The sequence below is a fragment of the Danio rerio genome, chromosome 6 (assembly GCF_049306965.1).
Source record: "Danio rerio strain Tuebingen ecotype United States chromosome 6, GRCz12tu, whole genome shotgun sequence".
Taxonomy (NCBI): domain Eukaryota; kingdom Metazoa; phylum Chordata; class Actinopteri; order Cypriniformes; family Danionidae; genus Danio; species Danio rerio.
In genome coordinates this window covers 56828986-56841289 of record NC_133181.1, presented here as the reverse complement: position 1 = coordinate 56841289, position 12304 = coordinate 56828986, and the positions used below count along the sequence as shown (strand labels likewise).

General features: G+C 37.8%; 2 protein-coding genes across 2 annotated transcripts in view; one reads left to right on the top strand and one right to left on the bottom strand.

Annotated features, from left to right (window-relative positions):
• Positions 1-12304, top strand: part of tusc2a (tumor suppressor 2, mitochondrial calcium regulator a) — a 30082-nt gene that overhangs the window by 7545 nt on the left and 10233 nt on the right. The window lies entirely within an intron of this gene.
• Positions 1216-11539, bottom strand: hmga1b (high mobility group AT-hook 1b). The gene is given in 5 exon segments (NM_001077276.1): positions 1216-4371; positions 6215-6262; positions 10376-10453; positions 10888-10986; positions 11385-11539. Coding segments are annotated over 4 exon segments (279 nt in total). The 5' UTR covers positions 10978-10986; positions 11385-11539; the 3' UTR covers positions 1216-4308.

The window sequence follows — 12304 nt, the reverse complement described above, 5'->3', positions numbered from 1 at the left end:
TGCTATATGTGATAAAAAAAATCAGTGGTGAATAGAAATACATAAAAGTCATTGTCATTATATAAGCTACTAAGAAAGTATAATTGTATAAATTATGCAAATAAACAGTAAATATTGCACTTAAAATTAACATCAAGTGTTAAATAAAACAAAATAAATTATAAATAATAATAAAACATTCATAAGGTGTTGAAAGTACCCACTGAAATGTACAATGTCATATAATAAAACTACAAATCATTAATTTATTTTCCTTCGGCTTAGTCCCTTTATTCATCAGGGGTTCCCACAGCGTAATGAACCGCCAACTTATCCAGCAAATGTTTTACACAGCAAATGCCCTTCTGGTACTGCACTGTAGAAAATCTAACTTACAAACTGTTAACTCAGTTTAAAATTTTAAGTTAGGTGGACATATTTTTGAGCTCAGAGTTGAATTTACTCATAAAAACCATTTAACTGCAGGTTTTTTGTTTGTTTGATGAAAAAAACATCAGTTGAGGAGACGTTTGAATTTAGATTTCTTCATTTGAGCATTTACCACTGTAAAAAATAAGAGTTGAGTTTACTTAAAATTTGAAAGCAACCGGCTGCAAAGAAATCTTGAGTTTATTAAGCTTCAGTGCTTGAAGTTGGGCCAAATTATTCCATAAAGTAAACTTGACTTAAAACAGCCTTTTCATTCAACTTACAAAAATAATTTGGCACAACTTCAAGCGCTGAAGCTTAATAAACTTAAAATTTATTTGCAGCCGGTTGCTTTAAATTTGTAAGTTATCTCAACTTTTTATTTTTACAGTGTGGGAAACCCATACACTCTCACATGCGTACACATACACTACGGCCAATTTAGTTATATTCAATTCACCTAGCGCTTGTGTTTGGACTGTGGGGGAAATCGGAGAACATGCAAACTCCACGCAGAAATGCCAACTCATCCAGCCTGGACTCAAACCAGCAACCTTCTTGCTGTGAGACGACAGTGCTAATCACTGAGCCACCACATTATTATTTTATATATTTATTTTTTATATTTAAATATCAAGAAAACACAAACGATTGGAATAGAGAGTAGGAAATAAGAAGTGCTAGTAGAAGTGCTGACACACACACAACAGATAAAGTTAGGATGAACCAAATTAAAAATATATAAATAAAGGTATAAATACATGATAAAATATCAATTGCTGTAAACAATTAAGACTCAAAACCAAATTGAAAAAGTATTTTTATTCAGATCAACACACACATTATACATATACAAATAAACAGTCTATAAATCTAACACACATTTTAGAACTCTAGTATTGTTTTATTAAAATGTCACACACACACAGCATCCCTAGGCTATTTACTGCTACACGGACAATCACTGCAGAATAAAGGGTTTTTCTACTGCCGGAGGGATTGACATTGTCTTGGGCTTTTGCTGTCTGTTCATAAAACCTTTATACCTGAGGTGAATGTCTCAGAGTTCTGAGGATTAGAAGGACTTAAATGTGTAAAATACAATCCTAGTGTTTTAAGGAGGATTTATGTGGGCTATAGTTTGAATTTGCACATATGAAAAATTTGTATCCTGTCATATGTATACAGTACATAGGGAATGTGTCATTTATTTTTGAGTCAGAAATTTGAAGCATTTGCATGTACAGCCAGATGATTATAGAAATCATTCTCATTTAAAAGCACTTGGGTGTGGAAAAATCTGTAATGCAAAGTGTCCTTTAAGGCAGTGGTTCTCAAAGTGGGGGTCGGGACCCCCCGAGGGGTCGTGGGACAATGAAAGGGGGTCGCCTGGTGATTTCCAAAAATCTATTTATTTTTATTAAACCATAAGAATTACCATATTTTATCCATAACCTAGAAAAAAATAGTAATTTATACTGTAGTTACTATATACTACTTTATAAAGTTACTATAGTAGCTAATAGTTACTAGTTCTATTCAATTGCGATCGCTGGGGTAATTACATTATATTAAACACACAGCATAGCTGCATCTGAAGCTATGCTTTCTGGGCCATTTACAGCACTAACATACATAAAAAAAATCTACGAGGAATAGACTTTGGTCTATTGGTGTGTGTGCACCATTGCATGCAAAGTTTTTGTATTTATAACCACCTCAGAGGATATTGGGGGTCGTGAGCCACTGGCATTGTTATTTTGGGGGTCGCGAGCTGAAAAGTTTGAGAACCCGTGCTTTAAGGAACAATGCCATAAAAATGTGGGGTATTTGTAACGTTAATATACATTTCAATGTTTGATTTTTGGTCACCAAAAAAATCCAAGAACCACTTCAATGTGCAAGGCATCGGCCACTTTATTAGGTACACCTTACTAGTGCCAGGTTGGACTTCGTTTTGCCTTCAGAACTGCCTTAATCCTTCGTGGGATAGATTTAACAAGGTATTGGAAATATTCCTTAGAGATTTTGCTCCATATTGACATGATAGCATCACAGTTGCTGGAGATTTGTCGGCTGCACAACCATGATGTGAATCTCCCATTTCACCACATCCCAAAGTTGCTCTATTGGATTAATATCTGGTGACTGTGGAAGCCATTTGAGTACAGTGAACTCATTGTCATGTTCAAGAAACCAGTCTGAGATGATTCACGCTTTATGACATGGTGTGTTATCCTGCTGAAAGTAGTCATCAGAAGATGGGTACACTGTGGTCATAAAGGGATGGGCATGGTCAGCAACAATACTCAGGTAGGCTGTGGTGTTTACTCGATGCTCAGTTGGTACTAATGAGCCCAAAGTGTGTCAAGGAAATATTCCCCACACCATTACACCACCACCACCAGCCTGAACTGTTGATACAAGGCAGGATGGATCCATTCTTTCATATTGTTGATGCTAAATTCTGGCATGTGATTGGCTGATTAGAAATTTGCGTTAATGAGCAGTTGGACAGGTGTACCTAATAAAGTGGCCGGTAAGTGTATATATTGTTTTTTTAAATTCCAACTTTTTTTTAACCATTTAAGAAATCCAAAAATGGCCACATTATTTCTTAAAAAGGAATAAGCACAATAAGTATCATCATGCAGTTTTAAAATAGTGCTATTTTTTGTTACCAGGAATGTCGTCTAGCATAATATACCATCAAAAACGAATCAACTGTTTTCTGCGAATCAGTTTAAAAGTGCAATTTGTACCCGAGAGATCAGTGTCAGCGATGGCTTCAAAAACGTAACGATGCTTCCAGGAACTTCTACAGTGACCAACAAATATAGAAATACACAGTACATCCAGACACAAACCGTGTGTTATAATCCTCAATGCTCATTTCTGGGGATTCTAGTGGAAAACATCACATTTATAAGCTGCTAAAATCTATACACTCCTGGTCAGGGTAACTTATTTTTCAGTTACTACAAAATACAAGTCCCCTGCCTTCAAACAAATACTCAATGATGATAGTTGCACAGCTACACTAACAAAAAGCTACACTGTAAAATAAATATCGGTTAATTATCCATTTATTTATGGTTGTGAATTGCATTATGGGATATTTATGTATATATTTATATTTACTTTTGATGCTGAAAATTCAACTCTGCAGTTTAACAAAGTGACTTTTATTGACATTTTAGTCGTTTTAATAATTTATAAAATTATTAAATATAGAGAAATAAGAGTGTAATATAGCAGAAAATGCACTGGCAGTTTATCACAAGGTTTTTGTAGCTTAATATACCCCGCCAAACCAGACAATATATCACTTTAAACTATTAAAAACCGTAATAAATGTCACTTTATCAAACTTTTCAAGGATAAAAGTTGTCAGAAGAATAATCAAAGTCCCATAATTCAATTTAAAAGCATAAAAAACAGGGGAAAATACAGAAAAAATCTCATTTACAGATATTTTTTACAGTGTAGTTTGACTGGCTACATTCAAAATGAATCCATTCTATAAGAACTATTAAGCTTAGGATGTCACATATTAAATTATAGCTTGATCTAAATCTATCTTCCTACTTGGACACAAAAGTGACTAAACTACAAACAATGCTATAGTAGAAAAGCACCTCAGTCCAATTTAGATATATATATATATATTTGTGTGTGTGTTTATATATATATAGTAGAAATAACTGGAAACACATAATTGTATGCATTGTGGTTGTGATTTCTTCAGTATAGTTGATCTAATGACATGAAGCTCATGTATTATGCAGGATCGGTTACTGTCCTTTTGTGGTTGTAGAAAGACATTCTGTGTTGTCCACAGGTTGGAGAGCAGACTGCTGTTGGTTTGGTTGAATATGAGGTAGTGCTCCGGTCAGATTGTTACTGTTCTTCATCCTCGTCTTCTTCAGCATCCTCAGACGAATCCTGAGGTTTTTCCTTTTCCTGTTCGGATCAAATATTTGGGGTTAAAAAACATTCAAGCTTCTCTCCTGCATGTACTGCAATATTTGACATTTACAACCAACTCCCATTTTGAAATAGGTTTAGCAAGATAGTTTGACCTTTAAAATCATTCAGGATGGTGTCACTGCTGCTGTGCGAGTTGAAATAAAATTGAAAATTTAAAGAGACAGTTCACCTAAAAAGACAGTTATTAATTGTGCAAGTCTTTCATTCCACAAAATGCATGTTAAAGGGATGGTTCACCCAAAAATGAACGTTTCCTGTTAATGTACTCACCCACATATCATCTAAGATGTACAGTGCATCCGGAAAGTATTCATTCAAGTCTTTTTGAATATGATGCCACAAGCTTGGCACACCTGTCTTTGAGGATTTTTGCCCATTCCTCCATCAGGTTAGATGGGAAGTGCACAGCAATTTTCAAATTTCTCCAGAGATGTTCAATAGGATTTAGGTCTGGGCTCTGGCTGGGCCACTCAAGGACATTAACCGAGTTGGTGTGAAGCCACTCCATTGTTATTTTGGCGGTGTGTTTTGGGTCATTGTCCTGCTGGAAGAGGAACTGTCGCCCCAGTCTGAGGTCAAGAGCACTCTGAAGCAGGTTTTCATTCAGGATGTCTCTGTACAGTGCTGCATTCATCTTTCCCTCTATCCTGACTAGTCTTCCAGTTCCTGCTGCTGAAAAACATCCCCACAGCATGATGCTGCCACCCCCATGCTTTACTGTAGGGATGCTATTAGCCTGTTGATGAGCGCTGCCTGGTTTTCTCCAAACATAACGCCTGGCATTCACTCCAAGGAGTTCAAATTGAGTCTCATCAGAGCAGAGAATTTGGTTTCTTATGGTCTGAGAGTCCTTCAGATGCCTATTTGGCAAATTCCAGGTGGGGAGTGGCTTCCGTCTGGCCACTTTACCATACAGGCCTGATTGGTGGATTGCTGCACAGATGGTTGTCCTTCTGTAAGGTTCTCCTCTCTCCACAGAAAAACGCTAGAGCTCAGACAGAGTGACCATCAGGTTATTGATCACCTCCCTGATTAACGTCCTTCTCCCCTGATCACTCAGCTTAGATGGCTGGCCAGCTCTAGGAAGAGTCCTGGTGGTATCAAACATCGTCCACATACGGATGATGGAGGCCGCTGTGCTCATTGGAACTTTCAGGGCAGCAGAAATTTTTCTGTAACCTTCCTCAGCGTTGTGCCTCGAGACAATCCTGTCTCGGAGGTCTACAGACAATCCTTTGTCTTCATGCTTGGTTTGTGCTTTGACATGCACTGTCAACCCTGGGACCTTATATAGACAGGTGCCTTTTCAAATCATGTCCAATCAACTGAATTGACCACAGGTGAACTCCAGTGAAGCTGCTGAAACATCTCAAGAATGATCAGTGGAAACAGAATGTAGCTGAGCTCAATTCTGTGAGCTTCATGGGTTAGGCTGTAAATACTGACGTAAAGGTGATTTCTCAGCTTTTTTTGTTTTTAATAAATTTGTGACAATTTCAAAAACTCTTTTTTCACATTGTCATTATGGGGTATTGTGTGTAGAATTTTAAGGAAATAAATGAATTTGATCCATTTTGGAATAAGGCTGTAACATAAAAGCATGTGGAAAAAGTAAAGCGCTGTGATTTCTTTCTGGATGCACTGTATCTCAGCCAAATATTTTCGTATCCAAACAAACAATACATCCATGGAAATCTAATTCATTACGCATTCTGAAACATTGACACTTATGCCATGTTCATGTCACATTCATGTCCAAATGTCAATATATCTCAATCTGTGTTCCACAGAAGAGCTCAAATATTTTAAAACCTACCTCTTTCTTAGGCTTTCCCTTCGCTTTGCTGCCAGAGGTCGATGATTTCTATTGAAAAAAAAAAGTTATTCAAGTCTTAAAAACACGTAATTTATTCATTCATTCATTCACTTTCCTTCAGCTTAATCCCTTTGTTCTTCAGGGGTTGCCACAGCAGAATGAACCGTCAACTTATATAGCATATGTTTTACACAGCAGATGCTCTTCCAGCCGCAACCCAGTGCTGGGAAACACCTATATATTATCTCATTCACTCACATACACAACGCACAATTTAGTTTTTTCAATTCACCTATAGTGCATGAACTGTGTGGGAAATCGGGGCAACCAGAAAAAACCCACGCCAACACGAGGAGAACATGCAAACACTACACAGAAATGCAAACTGTTCCAGTCGGGACTCGAATCAGTGACCTTCTTGCTGTGAGGTGACCGTGCTAGCCACTGAGCCACCATTTTGCTGTAATTTATTCACGTTCTATAAATTCTAGACACAACCGTATTTAGTAGAAAGTGTTACACAGACTTTACTATTCTAAAACAAAGCTTAGTAAATTCTAACCCTCGGTTTCTCCCACATGCGACAAGTGTAAAACATCTTTTTGGTCCTGTATTCAAATTCAAAGTTTTTGCTTAGACATTTCAGCTCTTTGCTAAGGTTTATGAGTGTGTTTAACTACCTGTGTCACGGTTGCAGGTTTGTGCGCTTCTCCGGAGTGTATGTTTGATCACGTGGTTTTGTTTTGTTTTGGTTGTCCATGTGGATTTGTTATGCTCACGTTCTATGACGACACTCAGCTGGTTTGATTAGTTCGCCAGCTGAGGCTCATCATAGTGCCTATATATCTCATGTGTGTGCGTGCCTGCGCGCGCTGTCTGTGCTCAGGCCCCTGAGGAGAATATCTGGACCCGGTTTTCCTGTTCTGTTCCTGCCCTGTGTTCTGCGTCCCTCTAGCTTGGCACAATTCTTGTTGGTTTATTGACTAAGACTAATAAACATTGTCACTTGCACTTGGATCCTCTCTGACCCTTATTTGAATGTAACTACCTGACCCAATGATAGCAATTTTGGGTTGGTCAGAATTCCTGGAGACTCTCAACCGAAATGTACGGTTACCTGCTCCGTATAGCAAGAGCATAACTAAGAAAATTATCATTTGTTTCTGGAAGAAGGCTTCTCTTTTCTGACCGACTTCTTGGACTCACCTCAACTTTACATTTGGAAAGATTTAGACATGCCACCTCTGGGAACTCTACAAAATTTGATAAAATTAGGGATTTTTTTTTTATTCTAACATAACAAAAAGACTAATAATGCTGTTTGATTTCTGAAGATTTGTAAGTAGTCATTACGTCCAGCCTTTTTGTAGGTCATATATGTCACCATTTTCATGCTTTATTTGACATTTTTGCAGAGATTATTGTTACATGATGGATTTGTCTGTCTGTCTGTTAATAACTAATAGAAAAAAACTAATTAAAAAAATGTCATTAAGTTGCATGCAGTAGAGTGGAGGAACCTTGATGTCAATTTGTATGCAAAAACCTAGAACCGAGTTAGCATTTAGGCAGTTCCGGTTCTCTTGTCCCAAAGTCAATAGGGTATATGCCGAGCTAGTGTTTTTCCCATTTTGATAAACTTCCGGTGACCTTTTAAAGTGATTTTTATTTTTATTTTAATCAGTTCATTTTACTGCATCAATGTTGTAATGTGATTAAAATACATTCAGTTAAATAGACTTTGTCATTCCTTTAGTTGCTCAAGCGTAAAACGAGACATAAAACTGTTGCACGCACCTATCAGAATCGGCAGGTTACCGCAGAAGCTCAATTGAATATACTAGGGTAAAATAAATGCACAAAAGGCATGGTGGGGAAATTAATGCGGTGCTTCTTGTACAATCTGAGACCCACTTTATATTGGATATCACTCAGCCAGTGGAGATCGCTGATTTTTAAAGAAAACAGACCTTAATTGCACCGGTTTTGCAATAGCATTCAGTTCACCGGAAGCGGTTAACCCAGGTTACTGGCAAATTAAAAGTCCTATTAGTATGCTTCGGCATGTACCCTATTGGCTTTTACATAATACACACCAGTAACATCACACTCTTGATTTTTTTAAATCGGTTACGCTTCTTTAAAAAGACGGTTGCTATCAAGTTGCGATATGGGACTACAGGCTGTGTCAATGACATTATACGTCATCGAGCTGAACTGGTCTGGAGCACAGCTCGCTTGTGTTAGGCATTTGGATTTGTCTGTTATTTAAGTATTTTCATGAATAGTATTTAATAGTTTGTAGTGTTTTTCTAAATGGGAATTCATATTGTGTGTAGATAATGCCTTCACTTTTAAAGGCAGTCGAGACAGATTAATTTGTTGATTATTTATTTAATTAAACGATATTATGAAGATACTGCTCACGAGTGCAGCCTGTCTCTTTCCTGCTCTCAGTAATACAAACGTTTGAATAAATGTGTAAAAATACACACATATTAACTGTCATTTTATAGTAATCAGGTGATTTTTCATTAATTTCTTTCTTTATCTAAACACATTTAACTCTGCCATAACTGCAATATTTACACTCCTCCTTAAAAGGTAAAGCATATGTGACTGTATGGGCTGCTTTTCGCTGTACTTCGTGACATAAAAAGAATCTTGAAAGTTGTTCTCTATCAATGAAGGAACTTGCAGGCATTTGATAGACTTGTTCCTCACGCCTCATTTCTGTCACCTGTTAAAGTAAGCAGGCTTAATACACTTATTTAAATATGTCTTATGATATGTAGGCACATTTATACATAGTTTTAAAACTTTTACAACAGCCGTAAAGCAAAAAAAAAATGTATTTCCCACGTAAAACGATCAAAAAGGCACGTAGCTCCCTACTGAAAAAAAAACAGATTAAACCAGCCTAGGCTGGTTGGCTGGTTTTAGCTGGTCAACCAGGCTGGTTTAAGAGGGGTTTTGGCCATTTCCAGGCTGATTTCCAGCCTGGTCTTAGCTGGTCAGGCTGGGAAATGACCAGCTAAAACCAGCTTGACCAGCATAGCCAGGCTGGGAGCCCAGCCAAAACCAGCTATGTCCTGCTTAAACCAGGCTAGTCAAGCTGGTTTTAGCTGGATTTAGCTGGTCAGTTTCCAACCTGACCAGCTAAGACCAGGCTGGAAATGGCTGGAAACCAGCCTGGAAATGGCCAAAACCCCTCTAAAACCAGCCTGGTCGACCAGCTAAAACCAGCCAACCAGCCTAGGCTGGTTTAAGCTGGATTTTTCTGCAGGGAGGTCCATGTGTTTTTGTGAATTTATTTGTTTATAATATATAGTGTGGATTATAATATAATAAAAATCTTTGTCATGGACCATATTTCTAAAAATAAGCTTGAAATGTCTGTAGCAGGGTGGTGCTGATGTCACAGGTGAGCGCCCTGAGGGCACTGTAGTACATTTTTAGCCTAATGTTAGCTTTTCAGTTCTTGCGTTTGCATTTAAGATCCAAAAGTGCTAAAAGTTGTATTTTAGTGTGAGGATTACCCGGCTGGAAAAAATGTGTGAGTGTAATGAACTGTGTTTGAACACAGAGCTTATTATTTGCAATCTTCCTATGGGAAAATCCTATAGAGATTTTTTCTAGGGAACCAGTTTTATGCTAGCAGCCGATTAGCCTACAAGGTGACGTCATAGTTCCTCCTCTCTATTGACCCTCTCAGGCTAAACCATTGGATATAATGGGTGATTTTTGTCCCCCTCCCCACAGCATTTTCACAGACCAATAGCAAAGCAAGGCAAGTGCACCAGCAGAGGGAGCCTCTTTCTGCACATAACAGCAGATGGAGGGGGCATTGGGTTCATGGAGGACTCTTGAGGCGGGAGCTGACAGTGCTTTGCTCAGGGCTAAGTGGCTAACAGCGGGTCACCTGCATTTAGCCAGGGGATGAGCTGTCAACGAAAAAAAACCTGCATACACTATACAGAATTAATAATGCATATGTCTCTGTGTGTTTGCAAACCTGAGACAGCTGTGTTGTACTACCAGGCAATAGTGAGAAAAAAAAACAGCAAGTCTATATTTATATCCACACTCACGGCTATGCCATGATCACACAAAGAGGCTCATTAATCATAATGCGAGTTAATTAAAAGCAAGACTGCTCACTCTCTTGGATGGGCCTTTGTTTTTGCTGCCTTTTGGTCGTCCTCTTGGTTTTTTCGCACTTGGTGACCCACTGGATTCCTGAAAGAAAACATGTTTATTAAAGGGACAGTTCACCCAAAAAGGAAAATGCTGTCTTCATTTACTCTCCTTTCCCTTATATGAGTTTCTTTCTTCAGTTGAACACAAAGAAATGTGTTTTAAGGGAAGCTTGAAACCTGTAACCATTGACTTCCATTGTTTTTTTTTTCTATGGAAGTCAATGGTTACTGGTTTCCGGCTTTCTTTAAAATGTTGTCATTTGTGTTTAACAAAAGAAAGAAACTCATATAGCTTTTAAAAGGAAGTAAATAGTGAATAAATATAATTTTTTGGGGTGAACTATCCTTTTAGGATGTTCCCTCTGTATGTTATACTAAACTGAGGGTGCGTATTTTTATGCATTAAACTGATTGCATTATGTTTGCTCATTGATCAATATATCTGTTAACAGATAATGCAATTGTTTTATGTACCTTAGGATGCTTCCTTGGTCTTCCTCGTCCTCTTTTCTCTACTCCATCCTTGTCCTTAAGGGAGACGGTTTGTTTTTCTGAATCACTCATGATTGCAGTCTGTTCAAAACACGTGGAATCAATTAAATATAATATGCAATATTTAATATTTGTGCTGACTTGCAACTCAAGCATACATTTAATAGCTCATGATTATAAACACATCCCTAAAACCACAAATGCAATGCTAATAAGTGAAGTTTAATTCACTTTAAAACAGTGAAAGACATCAAAATAATGCATAATCAAGTTTCAAAGTTGTACAATTGGCAAATTCACGCCGGTAACCCATCTGAATCACTCTGATGTTGATCATGCAGGCGAGGCGCTCAATAGGTTATGCAACGACAAATCTGTATGGAAGCCATACAGCGTGAGCTCCGCTTTAAAGGCGGACGTGCAAACGAGCATTACAGCCCTCGTGCATTCATTTAACACAGGACGAAACATTGACTTACATGCACTTAAGAGGAATAATAATGTCGTGGTGCGCGCGCTGCTCTGTTCGGCGGCTCCACCTCCCGCACGATGTTAAATTATAGCGCAACCGACCGTCTACCCTTAAAGCACCGTCTTAATTCCGAGGCAAATCGACGTCCGCGGGTGCCAAAAGGAGCGAAATTAACTCTGTCAGCTCCGATCCTGTCGAGGGATACACGCGATAGATGCGATTACGGCGAGTTCAGGAATAGCAGGCTGTCTGAGGAATAAAAGGCCAATGGAAAAGCAGGATGAGCCGCAGGTTGATGGGAAGAGAGGCGGATCTCACGGGGCCATATGCTGCTGCATACTCTATACTGGCGCTGATAAATTAGCGGCGCCAAGTACAAAACAACTTTAGGGATCATGGGATATTTAAACCCTTGAATAGAATAGAATAGAATAGAATAGAATAGAATAGAATAGAATAGAATAGAATAGAATAGACAAATGGATTCACAATCAATCTATCATTTAAAATAACAAAAACAAATCAACAATCAAATGATAGATAGATAGATAGATAGATAGATAGATAGATAGATAGATAGATAGATAGATAGATAGATAGATAGATAGATAGATAGATAAAATTAATAGAAATAGACTAATATAATATATTCATTCATTCATTTTCTTTTCGGTTTAGTCCTTTTATTAATCTGGGGTCGCCACAGCGGAATGAACCGCCAACTTATCCAGCACATGTTTTAAGCAGCGGATGCCCTTCCAAATATAATATAAAATGATATAATATAATATAATATAATATAATATAATATAATATAATATAATATAATATAATATAATATAATATGATAATATAGGGCGAGGCAGTGGCGCAGTAGGTAGTGCTGTCGGTTCATTCCGCTGTGGCGACCCCGGATAAATAAAGGGA